At 39.9% G+C, this 20,544-nt stretch overlaps 1 protein-coding gene and 1 pseudogene across 3 annotated transcripts in view; one reads left to right on the top strand and one right to left on the bottom strand.

Moving 5' to 3' along the window:
- Positions 1-20,544, top strand: part of SNX14 (sorting nexin 14) — a 110,906-nt gene that overhangs the window by 84,590 nt on the left and 5,772 nt on the right. For all 3 annotated transcript variants that reach the window (XM_069065090.1, XM_069065089.1, XM_069065088.1), the window contains 2 exons: positions 9,264-9,387; positions 9,758-9,922. In XM_069065090.1, coding sequence (XP_068921191.1) covers positions 9,264-9,387; positions 9,758-9,922 — 289 coding nt within the window. The remainder of the gene's footprint in view (positions 1-9,263; positions 9,388-9,757; positions 9,923-20,544) is intronic.
- On the bottom strand, positions 17,164-20,462 carry LOC138143823 (lon protease homolog, mitochondrial pseudogene; annotated as a pseudogene).

Below are 20,544 nucleotides of genomic sequence, written 5' to 3'. Positions count from 1 at the left end.
GGTCAGGCCTGTACAACCTGTGGCCCATGGGCCGTTTATAGCCCGCCAAAGGATTTTGGGGCAGCCTATGAAAAATGTAGAGGATGCTTCCTGAAATTCTTTGTTGGGCCACAAGCAGCCTGTAGCCTGCAGGTTGTGCAGGCCTATTTTAGGTCCTTGGGTATGGCCTTTTGACTGTTTTACAAGTTTTACAGAACATATCCTTTTATTAGGGGGTTTGTTCTGTGATGTTTGGATTTAGTCAAAGGGCCACACTTGAGGATCTAGAGGGCCATATGTGGCCTTGGGGCCACAGGTTCCCCACCCCTGGACTGAAATGTCCAGAGACTCTGTTTCTAGGCTTATACCCAGATGAGCCATTGATAAACTAGTCCCTACATATTTCAAAATATTTATAACAGCACTTTTTGTGATAGCTACAAATGGAAACAAGGTTGATACCCATCAATTGTGGAATGACTAAAAGAAAATTGTGCATGAATGTAATGGAATATTACTGTTCTGTAAGAAATGATGGTTGTGATCAATAGAGGTGCATGGAAAGATCTAAATGAACTGATGCATAGTAAGCAGAGCCAAGAAAACAATATGCACAGTAACTACAACAATAGAAATGGAGAGTACAGTGACATACAATAAAATCAAAAGTAAATGTAGCACAATTATAAAGATCAAGTACTTAGATTACAGAGATGAGGAGACACCCTCAGCTTTCCCCTTTGTGGATGTGGGAGGTCCACAGGTGTTATATATTGCATATTTTTGGACCATATTAATATATCATTTCAGTTCTGACTTTTTTTCTCCTTGTTTTCTCTCTCTAATAAATACTGTTCTGTATATGGGATGACTCTCTGGGAGAGGGAAAGGGGGGGATACTTGGGAGAACTATGGTGGTGAAAGAAACAGAATATATCAATGAAAGTTTGTTTAAAAAAAAAAAGGAAGCGGCTAGATGGCACAGTGAATAGAGCACTGGCCCTGAAGTCAGGAGGACCTGAGTTCAAATGTGGCCCTAGACACTTAACACTTACTAGCCATGTTACCTTGGGCAAGTCACTTAACCCCAATTGCCCTGCCTTCCCCCCTCTAAAAAGAAAAAAAGAAAGTATAAGAAGACTAGAAATGAAGAAGGGAAAAAACTAAAAAAACTTGTGGGGAGGGTCTTTAAAAAAATAAAGGAAGAAACACATAAGTACTACAACAAATAGTGACTGATTTGGGGCCTTGGGCTGCTCTTTTTCCTGTGACCTAGGCTGGATTAGAAAGTTGGGCAAGCAAGCAATAGCTCCACCTGGAGACCATGGAGGAAGGGAATAGGGCTGGGGATATAAGTGGAGTCCTTCTCGCCTTACAGATTCTTGTGTGCCAGAAGATATATGATAATTATGATAGTTTACCTTGAAAAAGACCTAAAGTTTGCTTGTGGAAATAGGTATTGGAAGTGTTGCTGTGGTATTGTTGAATAGGTATTGTGAAGTAATGCTATTTTCTTCATTCTTGCTATTTCTTGTGGAAGAAATTGTGCAAAAAATAAACTTGAAATTTTCATTATGTTCAAAATGTTCCCTATCATATCAGTAGTATTGGAACAGATTCACATTTTTGAAACACACATTATAGTAGAACTGATCATACTTTAAAATTTTTCTTGAGTGCAGTAAATATTATGTTTTTTGTTTGTAGACAATAATCGTAGTTTTGGAGTATGGGTAATGTCCCTGAATGTTAAAAGTACCAGAAGTGTAGGGATGGGGAATAGAGAAGTCTCACCTTGAGTATGGATTTCAACTAAGATTTTTTTCTACTCAGCTTTCATTTCTGTTTCCCTTAAACTTTTTTCTTTCGCCTGCTAAAACTAAATAGTATTGTATATTCCTCATGCCCATATTTACCTCCTTTTCACCTTCCCCCAATCCTCCTTGGTTTGCTATCTTTTTTCTCATGTTGCCATTTTTCCTACAATATTTAGACTTATAGACCTTTCAGGAAACAAAATAACCTATTTTGCTAATAACATATACACAGCATAACACAAATCTGAAACAACAACATAAATTTTCATAAAACTTGCCTAGTCTTCTGTAACACTCCAGCACCACAAAGCCTAAATATTAAAACTGTATCCTTGGGGTGGCTAGGTAGTGCAGTGAATAGAGCACTGGCCCTGGAGTCAGGAGGACCTGAGTTGAAATGGGGCCTTAGACACTTAACACAAAAACTAGCCTTGTGACCTTGGGCAAGTCACTTAATCCCAACTGCCCTCCAAAAAGCAAAACAAAACAAACCTGTATCCTCCTAATCGATTGATTCCATTAGCAAAGTACAGTTACTGTCTCTACATAAAACACAGTTGTTAATTCAGTGTGAAGAACGTTTCTAAATGTAGCCTTATATGGAGATTTTATTCATCAAGATTTTACATGTATTCTAGTTAAATTATCTTTCCCCCAGGAGTTTTCAAAACCATAACTATTATAACATTAGATATTATTTTTTTTAATGTTATTAAATTATTACTAACTACTACTGACCAACTGCCACCAACATGCAAATAGGTACAAGAGCCTTGGAAGTAGAGGTGCCTTCCAGACTAAAGGTCATTTTTCCAGTCTAGCCAGCACAGTCATCATCCAGGGAGTTGTGTCCTGTGGAGAAGGGGCCAAACATCCCCATAAATTTACACACATGGGACAGGCAAAGCTAACCTATTTGAAATAGCAAGGCACCCTGAGAGAGATACAAGAGGTAGAATGTGCCAGGCAAGTCAAACCACCACCACCACCTTTACTTCCCATCTTTGACCCCCCTCTATGGAGACAGCCAGAACAGTAACTATAAATACACTGATATGGTTATTAATCACAAAATGTAACAGGCTGTCTACATGGGGGACATAGCTAGGACATCTATTCAAATACAGAAAACTAAGTCCCCAAAACAGAAAGTCAAAGCCATCATATTAGCCATGGAGTTGGCACATGTAGTTAATGCAGTAAACACCCACATTCTCAAGCCTTCAAAACAGAACAGGCTGTCAGGCAAAGATCCTACTCTCCTCACTCACAGTAACTGCTCAGCCTCCACGAAGCTAGCTCCCAGCAGCTTTGGCCCCCTGCAGTTCCCGTCTGTCCCTGACAGTCCTCATCAGGAGTCCTCAGCAGAAATTCTGGCTGGCTCAAAAAAAAAAAAAAAAAAAGGAGTTCACGCCACCACCACTTCCAGTCACTGCACTGGCTCCAGCCTGGCTCCTACTCCTTCCTGCCCCACCCCTTCCTGCAAAGTCAGCAAGTTCAAGGGGCATGGAAAATCTTAAAATCCCATTACCATTACAGTAACTTTCAACACCAGAAACTGACATAATTTTATCAGTGGAAGTGATATAAAAAAGAGGCATTACTATCTACTTTGCTGTTGTACTCTATGGACCATGGGAACTTCTCCAAATGACTTAACTAAAACTTTCCACATGTATTGTTTCCTCCATTAGAATGTGAACTTGAGAGCAGGGATTGTCTTACTTTTATATTTATTTCCCCAGCATTTAGCACATTGCTTTGCATATAGTTAGCATTTAGTCAGTGCTTCATTTGTTCATTATTGAGAGAGGGGTGGTGTGAGGAGCTGGTTTTGTCACATTTATTTAGTGACATTGCTAATAAAGAGGAAAGTTATTGAAGGAATAATAAAAAATGAATTTTTTCTGTGATAAATTTGTAAATAAAAGTTTAGAAGCCTTGTAGTGCTTCTCTTGAGAATGTGTGTGAGAGAGACAAACAAATACAGAGAGAGATTCTACCATTAGACTTGTTTCTCAGAATTTTGCAAAAGGAAAGCAAAAATTTGTAGAAATGTTGTGAAGATGGCAAAACAGCTTTGGGTAAACACTTGATACAGTTGTAAAAAGGGCATTCTTAGTATCAGGGGAGAAGTGTCAAAAATGTTTATATTTGGAGTAATTAGGAAGCGGTATGTGGTATGTGACATCTCTTTTGAAATTATTTTGGCTAAGAATAGAGGACAGAGACAGCAAACTGGGAAAAGACTTGTTTGAGTGAAGAATTTTGTGTCTTTGACTATTGATAGCAAAATGTTTTAGATCAGAATAAACTAATGTGTAATACGTGGATTCTCTTAATAGTAGTAGGTATTCTTTTGTGAAACATTTAAACAAAGCAGCATATTGCTATCTAATCAAACTTATTGTGAGGAATGAAAATCTGGAGAGACTCAGAGTTTCTGGGTAATAATCAATTTGTTAATTAGGGTAGCTAATAATCAATAAATTGGTCATTGGTCTCTCTTGATACTCAAAGACCCCTAATGGAGATATTGAATGCCTTAATACACTTTTGAAAAAACATCCCTCTGATAGGTAAAAATCAACCCTGATTGGTGAATAATTAATGAGGGGGGATGGGCATATTAATGAGGAGGTGAGATAAAGGTTTTCTGCTCCTTCTGCCTAGAGCACTGTTCATCATGAGACTCAACCTCCTTCAGCAATCAGATAAAGGAATCCATCTCTATCCAGACCATTCTAATTGTTTTTCTTCTTCATGAGATGGGTTACCCTAAACTTCAGTGAAGGGGTGCAGGGGCATGGGCTTAATGCTTTGAGGCTGAAATTCACCCAGATCAGATTGTGTTTACATTCTAAATTGGGCATGGTCTTGCCCAAGATCTCAGAGCACATACCCAAAGGATTAGGCCACTCTCCTCCGTCAGCTTTGTCCTTCAGAGACTGGCTGACCTACTTGGACTTGTCCCAGAATAAGGAAATAAAAAGCCTGGATCCTATTTAATAATGGGTTATTAATAGAAGATAAAATGATCATTTCAGTATCTAGTAGATGGGTTGTTAAAAAAGGATATAAAATCCCTATCTAAAATATTAAATTTGTTATTTATATTAAATATTAAAATTGTGTTTTAAAGGGGAGTGTTAAAATTTTTAAAAATGGATTTGACTCCATTATCTGAATTTTGAAACTATTTTTCTAAGGCAGATTGACATGCTGCTTTGTGGGTTTTCCCTCCTTAATCAGATTTTTGAACACCATTGAGGTTGGGGTGGGGCTAGGACAATGACATGATTTAGAAGCAAATGATAACATTTATTTAGGAATGACTTAGGAACCAGTTTTGTGTGGCTGGAATTGTGGATCTGTAGTTCTTTTGCATTATGGTTTCCTTTATTTGAAAAACTGTATAATTAAATATACCACGTAGTGCTTTTGAACGGCAGTAAATATTAAATAATGGCAGCTATCTTTTTTTTTTTTTTTTTTTGCTTTTTGGAGGGCAGTTGGGGTTAAGTGATTTGCCCAAGGTCACACAGCTAGTTTTTGTGTTAAGTATCTGAGGCCGGATTTGAACTCAGGTCCTCCTGACTCCAGGGCCAGTGCTCTAGTCACTGTGCCACCTAGCCACCCCTAAGGTAGCTATCTTTTTAAGGCTTTGGGGATCAGTTTATGTTACTTTGTGCCTTTGCTGTCATTTACATCTGGGGCAGGCATTACTTTAGTGAAATATGGGTATTGGTTTGTCTCCCAAATTAAGACTTTGATATCATAGTGCTCAGTGTTGCACAGCACTGCTTAAATTTCTCATTGCTTTACTAACTAAAACTTTGCTAATGTAGTTCTATAGGTAGTCATGACCCAGGCCTAAACTGTAGCTGGGTATGATGCCTGCTAGACAAAATGCCTTTGAGGGATTAAAAATGTTTATTTTGAGTTTTGAATATCCAGTTCTAATGATAACTTTCATATTGTTCAGAGCTTCAATTCTACAGAATAGAAGGAAGATAGATTAATAAACAACAGGAATGTCCTGGGTTTTGGAATAGACTGACCTGCTAGTGGACTGTCACTATCCTGGGGTCTTAAGAAAAGAGTGAACAAAATGAAATTCTACTTGATACTCAAACTGTAGGCCAGGAATGGGAGTTTTAGGAGAAGGAGGTAGGAAGCAGAAGAAGCTTGTATAAAAGGGAGATTTGTTTTTCAGAATTAAAAATCCATGGGTAATGTCAGTTTTGTTACAGTTTAGGGTTTGGCTATATTATATGTATTTAGGTATTCTTTACTTTTCTCCTTATTGAACTGACTTTGTCTTTTTAAAATAATTCATTTTGAACTTAAATATATAAAGAAAAAAACATTTCCATATATACAGCACAATATAAAAAGATTCATTATAGGACCATGAATTTACACTAAAGAGTTTACTTTTTTTTTAAAAATTATACAAGTATTACACATCATTTTCAAAACTCAGCTTTCCGTTCTTTCTTGTAAATCGCTACCATTAGACGCAAATGTGTGTATATATATGTGTTTGTGTGTATGTATATGTATGTAAAGCAATACCATATATACATCTATCAGTTCTTTCTCTGGAGGCAGACAGCATCTTCCTTCATTGGTCTTTTGTACGATCTTAAAAAAAAAAACCCTCAACATATTGACATGTTTTGGTACAACAGAAACATCCCAACAAATGCTAAAACAACCCCCCTTAAAAAGTATATTCCCCCAAAGCAGTTGGTTTTTTAATAACTGACCAGAAGAAAGTTAAATAAATAAGGTGACGATATACAGCCTTGTCACACTCCTTTTCTAATCTTAAACCAATCAGTTGGTCCATGTTTGGTTATGACTATTGCTTCTTGACCCACATACAAGTTTCTCAGGATACAAATAAGATGATCTGGTACTCCCATCTCTTTGAGGACTTGCCACATTTTCTTGTGATCCATCTAGTCAGAGGCTTTAGTATAGCTAATGAAACAGAAATAGATTTTTTTTTTTATAATTCCCTTGCTTTTTCCATTATCCAGCAAATGTTGGCAGTTTGGTTTCTAGTTCCTCTGCCTCTTTGAAAACCAGCTTTCTTTTCTGGTAGTTCTTGGTTCGCATATTTACTGAAGCCTAGGTTGCAGAATCTTAAGCATAACTTTGCTGGCATGTGGAATATGTGCAATTGTTTGGTAATTTGAACATTCCTTGGCGTTGCCCTTCTTTAGCATAGGGATATAAACTGAGCTTTTCCAATCCAGTGGCCACTGCTGAGTGCAGCACTTTAACAGCATCATCTTTTAGGATTTGTAAATAGCTCAGCTGGAATTCCATTACTTCCACTAGCCTTATTGTTAGCAGTGCTTCCTAAGGCCCACTTGACTTCATTCACCAGGATGTCTGGCTATAGATCAGTAACCACAACATAAGATCTTATATAATTTGTGTGTGTGTGTGTGTGTGTGTGTGTGTGTGTGTGTGTGTGTTCTTGTCACCTCTTCTTAATCTCTTCTGCTTCTATTAGGTCCATACCATTTTTGTCTTTTATCATGCCTATTTTTGCATAAAATGTTCCCCTGTGATACCTCTAATTTTCTTGAAGAGATTTCTTGTCTTTCCCATTCTATTATTTTCTCCTATTTCTTTGCATTGCTCATTTAAGAAAAACTTATCTTTCCTTGCTATTCTCTAGAATTCTGCATTCACTTGGGTATATCTTTCCTTTTATTTTTTTCCCTTTTGCTTTCCTTCTTTCCTCAGTTAAACCCAGAATTAAGGTTGCCAGGAAAAGTATCAGTAATCTCAGATTTGGAGATGATACCACTTTGATGGCAGAAAGTGAAGAATTAAGATACCTCTTGATGATAGTGAAAGAAGGTAGTACAGAAGCTGACTTGAAGCTTAACTCAAAAAAACTAAGATTTTGGCAACCTGTCCCATCACTTTATGGCAATTAGAGGAAGAAGAAAAGGAAATAGTGTTAGATTTCTATATTCTTGGGCTCAAAGATCACTGCAGATAGTGATTGCAGCCATGAAATTAAAATGCTTGCCTCTTGGAAGGGAAGCTATGGCAAATCTGGACAGCATACTAAAAAACAGAGACAAAGGTCCATTTAATCAAAGCTATGATTTTTCTAGTAACAATGTATGGCTATGAGAGTTGGACAGTAAGGCAGTCTGAACAGAATAGATGTTTTCAGATTGTGGTACTGGAGAAGACTTTTGGGAGTCCCTTGGACAGCAAGGAGGTCAAATCAGTCAGTACTTAGAGAAATTAATTCAGACAGTTCACTGGAAGGTCAGATTCTTAAGATGAAGCTTAAATACTTTGGCAACATAATGAGAAGATGGGACTTACTGGAAAGGTTCCTGATGTTGGGAAAGATTGAAAACAAAATGAAAAGGGGACAACAGAGGAGGAGATGGATAGAGAGTGTCATAGAAACAATGAACATGAACTTAGAAAGACTTTGAGATAATGGAAGATAGAAGGGTCTGGCATGTTATGGTCCATGGGGTCATGAAGAGTCAGACATGACTGAACAACTGAACAGCAACAGAATTAAAAGGAAGACCATGTTCTTTAATTTTGACATTACAGTACTAATGTTGACTATTGAATGTGATCAGATTTAGTTGACTATCCTTTGAACTTCTTTTCTCATAGGAGTTATAAATGTCAAGCCTAAGAGGAAAAACAAATCTTTAGTAATATAGTTAAATATTACTACTGTAATAGCTAATATTGATTTAATCATTAGCTTATGTGTTTTTTGCGTATTCTTTCTGATAATTTGGCCAACTAGAGGTGTTAAATTTTATTATATTTAATCTTTTTTTCATTTCAGCAAACATTTTTTAAGGTCTAGCAACATGTAAGGCACTGTCCTAGGCACTGTTTTAGGAAAACATTTGCCCTTGAGATTTCCTTCTTCTGGGATATTGTGATTTATATGCTCAGATCTGTTCCTAATACTTCTGTGTTCCCTAGGGCAATATTCATGTTAACTGTTAAACTTGGGGAGGGAAAAACATCTTGATGAAAGAGCCCCCATACACAAGAGTGGCATCTAAGAACTCTTAATAGACAAAATCAACTTTTCTTTTGGTTAAGAATCCCCCTTGTACATATTCAGTTTGAATCCTTTGGCAATAACAGATTAGGGTTTTAATGTGTTTAATGATATTTTTGTAGTAGTTAAACTGAAAATAACATGCCATTTATAATACAGGGTCTGCACAGGAGTTTTGATTAAAATAACTTGCTTTTTTACATTGTGTTAGCATCAATTGGTTTTAGCACCAATTTAATTTTTATGGAATCAGTTTACTGTAGGGATTTGTAGGAGGGGGAGAACATTATTATCAGGTATTTTCTTTTTGCTCATGAAGAGTTAGGACATCTCTTTAGTGTTAATCTATAGTAAAATATTTAACTATCCATAATTTGAATTTTCAGCTTTTCAATGACCTGTTCAAGAACAATGCAAACCGTGCTGAGAACACAGAGAGAAAACAAAATCAGAATTATTTTATGGAGATGATTACTGTAGAGGGTGTTTATGATTACTTAATGTATGTAGGTAAGAGATGATTTTTTCTAGTACTAATCTTTCACTTGGTTTTATTTTATGTCAGATGCCTAGTGGTGTGATATATCCACAGAGAGTCCAACTTCAGAATCTGTTTTTAATTGGAGATTAAGATTTTTTTTTAACAGTGTGTTAATCAGAATTGACCATTCACATGTTAAAAGTTCTTAAACAGTAGTCTTTGTGGGTGCAATGTTGACATGCCTATTAGCATAATATATATTATACATCTCTCTCTCTCTCTTTCTCTCTCTCTCTCTCTCTCTCTCTATATATATATATATATGTATATATGCTTTACTCATAAATGTCAGAAAAGACCAGTTTATTTTAAGAACAGTTTATATATCATTGTTTTCAGGTCGAGTAGTTTTCCGAATTCCTGACTGGCTTCATCATTTCTTAATGGGAATACGAATCCTCTTGAAAAACACCTTAGAGACATATACTGATTACTATCTGCAGTGCAAACTAGAACAGCTATTTCAGGAACACCGTTTGGTCTCACTTATAACACTTCTCAGAGGTTGGTATTTTTCATTTTTGCATTATGTTTTGTGTGCTCTTTTGAGTAATTATCATGTACATATCACTTAAGTGAGAAAATTTTCTAGTTTGTTAGAAGATTTGTGTGCATGTTGTCTGTGTTAATATTCCTTTGGAGTATGGTCTTGTATTTTTTTTCCTACAAAATGCAGCAGTACTGCATATACTAAATTGCAATAAAAAATGAAAGAATTAAAGAAGTCATTTCAGAAGACAACATGTCATTTACCCAAAAAAAACCAGTTATTAAGTGCTTACTATATTTAGAGCACTGTGCTAGTCACTAAGGGAAATGGAAAGCTAAATAAAGCATCCTCTCTGCCTGTTTATATTCATGTAATTGATATAAAACATACATAATTATTGAGTTAAAAAAACAGAATATAAATGTATAAAAATGGGGCAAACAATTCTATAAAGGTTTCAGAGGAGAGAAATGACATGACTTTTGGAGTTATGGATAGCCTTCACTTCGGGTTTGACAGCTGGGCCTTGAAGAACAAAGAAAGATTTTAACCGGCCAAGTTTGAGGGAGAACTCAGGAGAGCATTCCAGGTTTCCAGGATGTGCCACGAGGAATCATAAAGAGGAAAGGAAAAAGGAACACTGAGTTCAAGGAACAAAGTTCTAGTATACAGTTACAGTGCATTAAGGGGAGTACTTTGAGACATAAGAAAGATAATTTGGAATCAGATTGGGGAGACAACCGAACATTAAGCTAAATAGTATAAATTTTACCTAATAGGTTATGGGGAACCACTGAAGGTTTTTTTCAGGAGAATTATGAGATTATGATCAGAACTATGCATTAGGAAGATTACTTAAGCAGAAGTTTGTACAGTGCATTAGAGAGAGACCAATTTGGAGGCAATTATAATAGTCCAGGTAATGAGAATCTGAACTATGGAGGAAGCAGAAAGATTCTGTACTTTATTGGATGTGGCAAAATGAGGGAAAGAGGGAAGGGGTTGCTGACTCTGAGGTTTCTAACCTTAGTGACTGAAGAGAACATTGGCATCACTAAAAGGCCTGCAGAAGTTAACAAGAAGGGAAGAGTTTTTTTGTTTTGTTTTTATGGAGGTGGAAGGGAAATGAAGAGTGTAGTTTTAAATATGTTAATAAGCTTGAAAGTACTTAGGGGATATCCATATGGAAATGTACAGAGGAAAAAACTTTTTTTTTTTAAGCAATTGGGATTAAGTAACTTGCTCAAGGTTACATGGCCAGTTATTTCTGGGTATGGTGCTAAGTATCTGAATCCGGATTTGATCCCCAGGTCATCCCGATGCTGGAGCCGGTGCTCTTACTGAGCCACCTGGCCGCCCCTAAGCAATCAGGGTTAAGTAACTTGCTCAAGGTTACGCGGCCACTTATTTCTGGGTGTGGTGCTAAGTATCTGAGCCCGGATTCGATCCCCAGGTCATCCCGACACTGGAGCCGGTGCTCTTACTCACTGTGCTACCTGGCCTCCCCGAAAAAAACTTTTTAGAAAAGAATAGAGGTAGGGGCGGCCAGGTGGCTCAGCGAGTAAGAGCACCGGCTCCAGTGTCGGGATGACCTGGGGATCAAATCCAGGCTCAGATACTTAGCACCACACCCAGAAATAAGTGGCCGCGTAACCTTGAGCAAGTTACTTAACCCCAATTGCTTTTAAAAAAAAAAAGAAAGAAAAAAATAGAGGAAGTTCATTTGAGGTGAATTGTGGTTAAAATGAAAATTAGGAGAATATTGAACAATTACACTGACTTAATAAATATGAATATTTCTGTTCCCCTCCTCAGCATTTTTAATACACAGTTTTTAAGATTCCACTACAACTTCTCATTGCATCATTATTTACTACTAATTTCATTTTATTATTGTCTATAAATGTAATGTATAGAATCTCTTTTTTCTATATTTTTGCCTGTTTCATCTTTGTAGCCCAGTGTATAATCGGGTTTTTTGGGTAGGTTTCATGAACACTGAAGGAAAAAAAGTTACAATCCTTATTTTAAAAGTAAAGATATTCATGTATCTATTAGATCTAAATTATCTAATACTCAGATTAGCTCCTTAATTTTTAAAAATTAATCTTTTTGTTGGATTTTTCATATTTTGATGGTAATGTGTTTAAAATATTCCATTTCTGTTTTTGTCTAGTTTTTCTTGAAAGGTTATGTTTTCCTTTATAAATTTTGATTCCAAATTATTAGATGTTTTTAGACTCCATATGCTCTCACTTGTATAAATGCTTTTAAGTATAATATTTTGCCTTGTTTTTTAAAAACATTCTTTGGTTGAAATTCAGTTTTGTTTTCATTAGTTCCACTAACACTTGTAAGCATTTGTAAGTGCCTTCTATGTGACAGACATTGCACTAAGTGCTGGGGATACAAAGAAAGGCAAATGATAGTTCCAGCTGTGCGCACGCGCCCACGCACACACGCACACGCACACACGTGCACACGCGGTGCATACAGGGTAAACTGGAGTCAAGAGGCGGAAGCGCCTGGTATAAAGGCTTCTTGTGGCAGGTAACGTTTTAACTGGGATTGGAAGCCAGGAGTCAGAAGTGAGAAGGGGCAGAATTCCAGGCATGGGGACAGCCAGTTAAAATGCCCAGAGTCAAGAAATGAAGTGTCTTTTGCAAGGAAAAGTAAGGAAGCCCGTGTTACTGGATCTCAAAGTATGTGATGAGAAGAAAAAGGAGTGAGGTAAGAAGATTGGAAAGATGGTAGTGCAGATGGTGGTAAAGGGCTCAGAATGCCAAACAGGATTTAATATTTAATTCTGGTGATGAGCAGTCACTGGCATTTCTTTGAATTCTGATGGTACTAATAGCACTGGGTAAGCATTGGGGGGTCTCTTTTCTATTTACCATAGGTTTTGGAGAAAAGAGTCAAGATGGTGGAGTAGAAACAGGACTTCTGCAGGGCTCTGGCTTCCACCTCCCCCAATTCATGTAAAAGGGGACTCTGAACAAACTTTGGAGTGACAGAACCCACAAAATGACACAAAGAAGCTAACTTCCTGCTGAGGACAGCCTGGCAGGCCGGCAGCAAGCGGCCAGCACAGCACTCTGGGAGCCAGTGAGCCAGAAGGACATGTTGGGTTTAAGATGTCTATGAGACATGTAGTTTAGAGACATCTGGTTGACATTTGGAGATGGGAAATCTGCAGGCTTTCTCCTAGGATGAGATTCCTCAGCATAGAGATGATAATTGAATCCATGGAACTTGATGAGATTACCAATTGAAATAGGATAGAGGGAGAGGAGAAGAGGGCCCAACACAGAGCCTTTGAGGTCACCCATGAGCAGTGGCAGTGACCTGTATGGACATCCAGATTAAGGAAACTGAGAAAGGTCAGATAAGAGGGAAGAGAACCAAGATAAGATACTGTCATGAAAACCTAGAAATGAGAATATGTCAACAAGAGGATGATTGGCATTGTCAAATGCTACAGAGAGGTCAGGATAAAGATTAGGAGAGGCTATTAGATTTGGCATTTAAGAAAATACTGTTAAATCTGGAGAGAGCAGTTTTAGGTGAATGATACAGTCAGAAACCAGACTGTAGAGAGTTAAGAGTTAGAGGAAAGGAGGTAGAGTCACTAATTGTTGATGGCCTAAATCAGTTTAGCTACAAAAGGGAGGAGAGCTATGGGAATGATACAGCTGGTGGGAATGGGAAAATCATGCCAGGATTTTTTAAGGATGAGGGAGATATGCTTATATTTATAGATAGTAGGGAAGCAGCCAGTAGACAGGGAGAATCTGAAAATAAATGAAAGTCAGGTTGACAGAGAGGACAGTCTTTGAGAGAAGATAGAATGAAATGTGAACAGTTGTACATAGGCCATGACACCTATTCATGTGTAGCTGAGATGGAATGGAGAAGTCATATGATTTGGTAGTAACATAATTTAATTTAGACTACTCATTCAGTTTGAATTATTTGGATTTTTCAGCTTTTTAATTCATCCCATGAATTTCATTTTATTGTTAATTTTAGTTAATTTATGTTTAGCATTAAAATGAGTAGTTTTTTCTTGCCTTCAGTCATTCTGGTGCTTTCTTATTTCTGATGTGATTCAAGACTTTGCAAAATCTCTCTAAAACAAAGTTCTTTTTTGTCGCTTGTTAATAACTTTGTAGGTTTCTTTAATTTAAACTTCTTTGAAAAAGATAGGAGTTTCACTTTGGGATTACCCTTCCTCCCTTCCCTTTCTTCTTATTTTTTTCTATTCCCTCTTTTTTGGTTTCTCTGAAAACTCTCTAAAAAGGTTAGTGGTTGACTATACAAAGCTCATTTGAGAGGGGGCAGAGTCAAGATGGTGGAGTAGAAACAGGACTTCTGCAGGGCTCTGGCTTCCATCTCCCCCAATTCATTTAAAAGGGGACTCTGAACAAACTTTGGAGTGACAGAACCCACAAAATGACACAAAGAAGCTAACTTCCTGCTGAGGACAGCCTGGCAGGCCGGCAGCAAGTGGCCAGCACAGCACTCTGGGAGCCAGTGAGCCAGAAGTTTTAGCCCCAGGGTGGGCTTGACCAACCAGCAGCTGGAGGGACTTCAGATCACAAGCAGCTGTGGCAGTTTCCAGAATTATCAACCCATGGATGCTAAGGACAAAGTGAGAGGTCAGTGCAGTGTGGACTTTGGGACCCAGTAGTTGGGAATGCGGTAGGCCTTTGCCCCCAGGGCGAGAAGCCCCTGAGGAGCCAGGGCCCTGCAGCCGCCCCTATGTGGCAGCTTCATCTCCTGGCCTACACAGTGTAGGGGGAACAAGTGACCAGTCTGAGGGGTAACAGCTCTTGCTTTAACCTGCTTGGATCTGGATTGTGGTCTAGGGTGGAGGTCCTGGGGTGTGCAACCAGCTTGCCAGAGCATGTGGAGGCTTCAGAGTGGGCACCCAATTAATAACTTCAGCAGCTGAGAAAACCCCAGCGTTTGGGACGAAAGCTCCCCTATCTGGTGGCAGAATCCTACTGTGGCAAAAGGCCCAGGGGTCAAGTGACTGAGGGACGACATGACCAGGCAAAGGGAACAAAACAAACAGAAGACTCCAACATTAGACTCCTATTTTGGGGACAAAAAGGATCAAAGCATGGAACGGGAGGAAGACAGTGAAGTCAAAACTCCTGCACCAAAAGCTTTAAAGGAAAATACGAGCTGGTTACAGGCCATAGAGGACCTTAAGAAACAAATAAGAGAAGTGGAGGAAAAATTGGGAACAATGCAAGAAAATTATGAAATGGGAGTCAACAGCCTGTCTGAAGAAAATAACACCTTAAAAAATAGACTAACTGAAATGGCAAAAGAGGCTCAAAAAGGCAATGAGGAGAAGAATGCCTTAAAAAGTTGAATTTGCCGGATGGTAAAAGAATCTCAAAAGCTCACTGAGGAGAATCATTCCTTCAGAATTAGATTGGAGCAAATGGAAGCTAGTGACTTTATGAGAAATCAAGATGCTGTTCAACAGATCCAAATGAAAGAATAGAAGGCAATGTGAAAACTCATGAGAAAAACCACTGACCTGGAAAATAGATCCAGGAGAGATCATTTAAAAATTACTGGACTACCTGAAAGCCATGATCAAAAAAAGAACCTAGAAATCATCCTCCAATAAATTCTCAAGGAAAATTGCCCTGATATTTTAGAACAAGAGGGCAAAATAGAGGTTGAAAGAATCCACCAATCACCTCCTGAAAAAGATCCCAAAAAGAAAATTCCTAGGAATATTATAGCCAGGTTCCTAAATTCCCAGATCAAGGAGAGAATATTACAAGCAGCCAAAAAGAAACAATTTGAATATTGTGGAAACACAATCAGGATAACACAGGATCTGGCAGCTTCTACACTGAGGGATCAAAGGGCTTGGAATATGATATTCCAGAGGGCAAAGGAGCTGGGATTAAAACTAAGAATCACCTGTACCCAGCAAAACTGAGTATCATATTTCAGGGGAAAATATGGTCATTCAGTAGAATAGAGGACTTTCAAGTATTCTTGATGAAAAAAACCGGAGTTGAATAGAAAATTTGACATTCAGATACAAGAAGTAAGAGAAGCTTGAGAAGGTAAACAGGGAAAAGAAATCATACGGAACTTATCAAAGTTGAACTATTTACATTTCTATGTGGAAAAACAATAATTGTAACTGTTGAAATTTTTCTCAGTATGAAAATAGTTGAAGGAGGATATATGGGCATATGAATACATATGTGAATGTGTGTATATATGTTTACAGGTATACATAGAGGGCCCAGGACCAATTTAATAGGAAGAGACACTTAAAAGGTGGAATTAAGAGGTGAGAGAGGAATATAACAAGAGGAGATGGGGAGAGACAGAATGGGGTAAACTATCTCATATAGAAGAGGCAAGGGAAAATGGTTACAATGGAGGGGAAGAACAGGAAGGCAAAAGGGAATGGGTCAGCCTTATTCTCATTGAATTTGGCTTAGGGAGGGAATGACATACACACTAAATAGGGTATCTCACCCTACACAAGAGTAGGGAGGAAGGGGATGAGAGGAGGGGGCATGATGGAAGGGAGGGCATGCTTGGGGGGAGGGAAGTTGGAAGCACCCACTTTTGAAAAGGGACGGGATCAAAGTAGAAAATAGAACAAGTGGGAGGTGGGATAGGAGGGAGGGAAATATCGTCAGTTTTTTACAGTATATCTACTATGGTAATGTTTTGCATAGCTACACATATACAACCTATACTGAATTGCTTATCTTCCCAATAAGGGTGGGTGATAAGAGAGGACAGGAATGAATCTGCAATTCAGAATTTTAAAATCAAATGTTTAAATGTATGTGTGTGTGTGTGTATGCTATTATTAATACTATTTTACATGTAATTGGGAAATAAGTTTTACAGGCACTGCGGCATAGAAATCCACCATGCCCTACTGGAAAAGTCGAAGGGGGTATGGGAGAAGATGTGGGAAAGAGAAGATTGGAGAAGGGAATATCCTGTGGGACTGCTATTTTGGGGCGGTGGGTAGGGGCAAAAAGGGGAGAAAATTTGAAACTCAAAATCTGGTGGAAATGAATGATGTAAACCAGTAATTAATAAAGCATTTGGAAAAAAAAAAAGTTAGTGGTTTAGCCAGTCCAGGATTTTTAGAATTCTTACAATTTGTTGCTAGTTGGTTTAACCTGAGTTAAGAAGTATCCTTTTTTGTTTGCTTAGACTGCAAATGGTTTTTATAATACATTTTCAAGAATATTAGGCCTTCTCTAAATTAAATTGTTCTCTAAGCTATATATGTATCAGGCCACCACTAATGGGTTTACTCAGCTGCTTATCAGTATTACTGATCCTTGAAGCTTCTATCCAAGTTGCTTACCCTCTGGAATTTGTCTGGCTGAAGCCTCCCCCACTCTTAGGTCCTCTGAAAGTTCATCGTTCCTTGGTTTCCTCTGGGGAAAGACAATGTCGAAGATCTCACCATAGTGTTCCACAAAGTGTACTTCTAACCCTTCAGTGATGTAGTCTGCAAGGTCACAATAGTCCATCTTATTCTCTGCAGGGAAGATGACACAGGTGACCCCTGCTCTTTTGGCCGCAATAGTCTTCTCCTTAATGCCTCCCACAGGAAGGATTTTGCCAGTGAGGGACACCTCCCCTGTCATGGCCATGTGTTGCCGAATGGACTGGTTCATGGCCAAGGAGAGCAGTGCAGTGACAATGGTGCAGCCTGCACTGGGGCCATCCTTGGGGGTCGCACCCACAGGCACATGCAGGTGAATGTGTGAGGTCAACAGAAAATCGTTGGCTGGGTCTACACGCATTAAGAATGCCCGTGCAAAAGTGTATGCAATCCTGGTACTTTCTTTCATAATGTCCCCCAGTTGACCTGTCACCTCCAGGCTCCCATCTTTGCTGTCTTTTTCCTTGGGGCGCCGTAGCGAGGTCTCAATGAACAAGGTAGAACCTCCCAGGGCTGTCCATGCCAGACCCATGACCACACCTGGTGGTGTTACATCATACATGCGTTCCACAGTGAAGATGGGTTTCCCTACAAAGTCCTGTAGGTTCTCAGGTGTTACTTCCACAGACGCCATCTCCCCACTGATTATCTCATAGGCACATTTTCTTAACAGCTTCTCCACCTGCTTCTGCAGATTTCTGACACCACTCTCCCGGCAATACTGCTTGATGAGAAGGGTCAACACATCTGATGAGATTTTGGCTTTGCTTTCATCTAGACCACATAGGGCTCGGGCATGAGGGAGCAGGTAACGTTCTGCAATGGCAAGTTTTTCCTGGGCGACATAGCCAGAGACATTGATCATCTCCATCCTATCTCTCATGGGGTCAGGGATAGTTTCTATAATATTGGCTGTGCAGATGAATAAAACCTTGGACAGATCTACTGGGACATCTAGGTAGTGGTCCAGGAAGCTGGAGTTTTGCTCAGGATCTAGAAGCTCAAGCATTGCAGAAGAGGGGTCTCCCTGGTAGCTCCGCCCAATCTTATCTACTTCATCAATTAGAATCAGGGGATTTTCTGTCTGGGTCTTTTTCAGACACTGGATGATCTTCCCTGGCATAGCCCCAACATATGTCCTCCTGTGTCCCTTGATTTCTGCCACATCTGTCATGCCCCCAATACTGAACTGGAAATATTCTCTATTCAAAGCTCTTGCAATGGAGCGAGCAATGCTTGTCTTGCCCACTCCTGGAGGGCCATAGAAACAAAGGATCTTCCCTTGTGTTGATCCCCGGAGTTGGCTCACAGCAATAAACTCCAAGATGCGCTTCTTGACATCCTCCATGCCATAATGATCTTCCTCCAGGACTTCCATGGCTCGGGCTAGATCCAGATTCTCATCACTATACTTTCCCCAGGGTATGGAAGTCAACCAGTCCAAATAATTTCGGGTGACACTGAACTCTGAGGAATGAATGTCTAAGAAGCCCAATTTTCTCATCTCCTCATCAATCACATGCATGACGTGCTTGGGAACAACAAGCTCCTTTAAACGTTCTCGGAATCTCTCTTCAATGGCATCTTTGTCTTCTTTCTCTAGGCCCAGCTCTTTCTTGATAATTTTTAGTTGCTCATGCAGAAGGTACTTGCGGTGAGTTTGCTTGATTTTATCTTCTACCTCCTGGCCTAGACGCTGCTGTAGTTTGTTCAGGGCAAATTCCTTCTTGAGCAGAGAGAGGACTTTGTAGAGGCGATCTGGAATATTTGTTTCTTCCAGGACATCCTGAAGCTCCTCAGATGTGGCTCCTGTCAGTGCTGCCCCCAAATCACTCAAGAAGATGGGATTGTCCAGAGGCCTCTGCCCAACCTTTATCATCTGAATCACAGACTCTCTATAGAAGGGATTCAAAGCAATGATATCCCGAATTGTCTTCACAATTTCTGCAATAAAGGCTTTAACTTCCTCATTGACTTGAAAGTTTTCATGGAGTACATTTTCCACCTCTACCATAATTATTTCATTTCTAGAACTGGTGGCAGGTTCTACCTCCAGGTCCACCACCTGGTTCTTTGCACTTTGCTCCTCCTCTGCCTCCTTCTTGGATAGCTTGAGTTTTCTCCTTTTCTGTTCCTTTTCTAGCCCCAGTATCTCAGGGTCCATCTCTAGTTGTTTATTTATACGAATTCTTCTGTGCCCCATGACTATCATGCGCAACTTGTTCCCGACTTGCTGCATTTCATGAATGCTGACAAAAGTTCCAGTGTGGTAAATTTCACCCAGGTTCTCAATCACATCAGACTCATTGTTGTCATCTCGCTTAAGAAAGACACCGCCATATGGCTGGGCAAGGTAAACTTTCTTTCTGAGCAACTCAACCAGCTTCTTGTTTCTAACCTCAATGAGCTTGATGAAGCGGGGGAACACGGGGTTGTCGATGATGGCAATAAGTGGCACGTGGGGGAAGTGTTCAGGGACCATCATGGGCATGAGGGCGTTGGTGCCGGGGCCCTCCTCACTTCCATCCCCAGGGTCCCCGCTGGCTCCGGGCCAGTTCTCATCTCCGCCCTTGGGGCTACCTGCCCAGGGGCTGCTGCCCTGGAGGTCTGCCTCAGCACATAGCCCCAGCCTCTCACCTGCGCCCCAGGCAGGGGGCCCCGGGCCACAGAGAGCCCAGGCCGGCAATGTGCTGCCTGCCGGCTGATTGGGCTGCAACCGGGCCAGGTGGAGCCCCGGCCCCCCAAGGCCGGCGAGCTGGGGTGGGCCTGGCCCGGCGGCCAGCACTAGCGGCCTTGTGGCTCTCCACAGGCGCAAACAGGCTGCTCTTGCTGCCATGCCCGCCTCATCTCCTTCCTTTCTGTGGTGAAGGGATCCGCCCACTCGCCATTTCCGCCTCTTGTGATGGAATTCCCCTTTGCATCATTTCCGCCTCCTTTTTATCCTTGAGGCTGTTTCTGCCTTTTGTAAGGGGACGGCCCACATTGCCTCCCTCCCTAGATTTACTGGTAGGCCAAGAGCCCCTCCCAGTGCTATCCAGGGGAGGGCTGCGCCATCACCCCACCCTTCCCCCCTCCTTAATTTTCCCCACATATCAGATCTTTTATATACTTAGCTTGTTTACTGGAGATTCTTGTTCAAAGACTTCTTTGACAGAGAATTTATGATTTATGGTC

Source organism: Petaurus breviceps, unplaced genomic scaffold (assembly GCF_028583685.1).
Source record: "Petaurus breviceps papuanus isolate PSGF00001 unplaced genomic scaffold, PetGlider_PUasm1.0 90667, whole genome shotgun sequence".
Taxonomy (NCBI): domain Eukaryota; kingdom Metazoa; phylum Chordata; class Mammalia; order Diprotodontia; family Petauridae; genus Petaurus; species Petaurus breviceps.
Note: the sequence above shows the minus strand (reverse complement) of the source record. Positions and strands in the feature narration are given on the sequence as shown.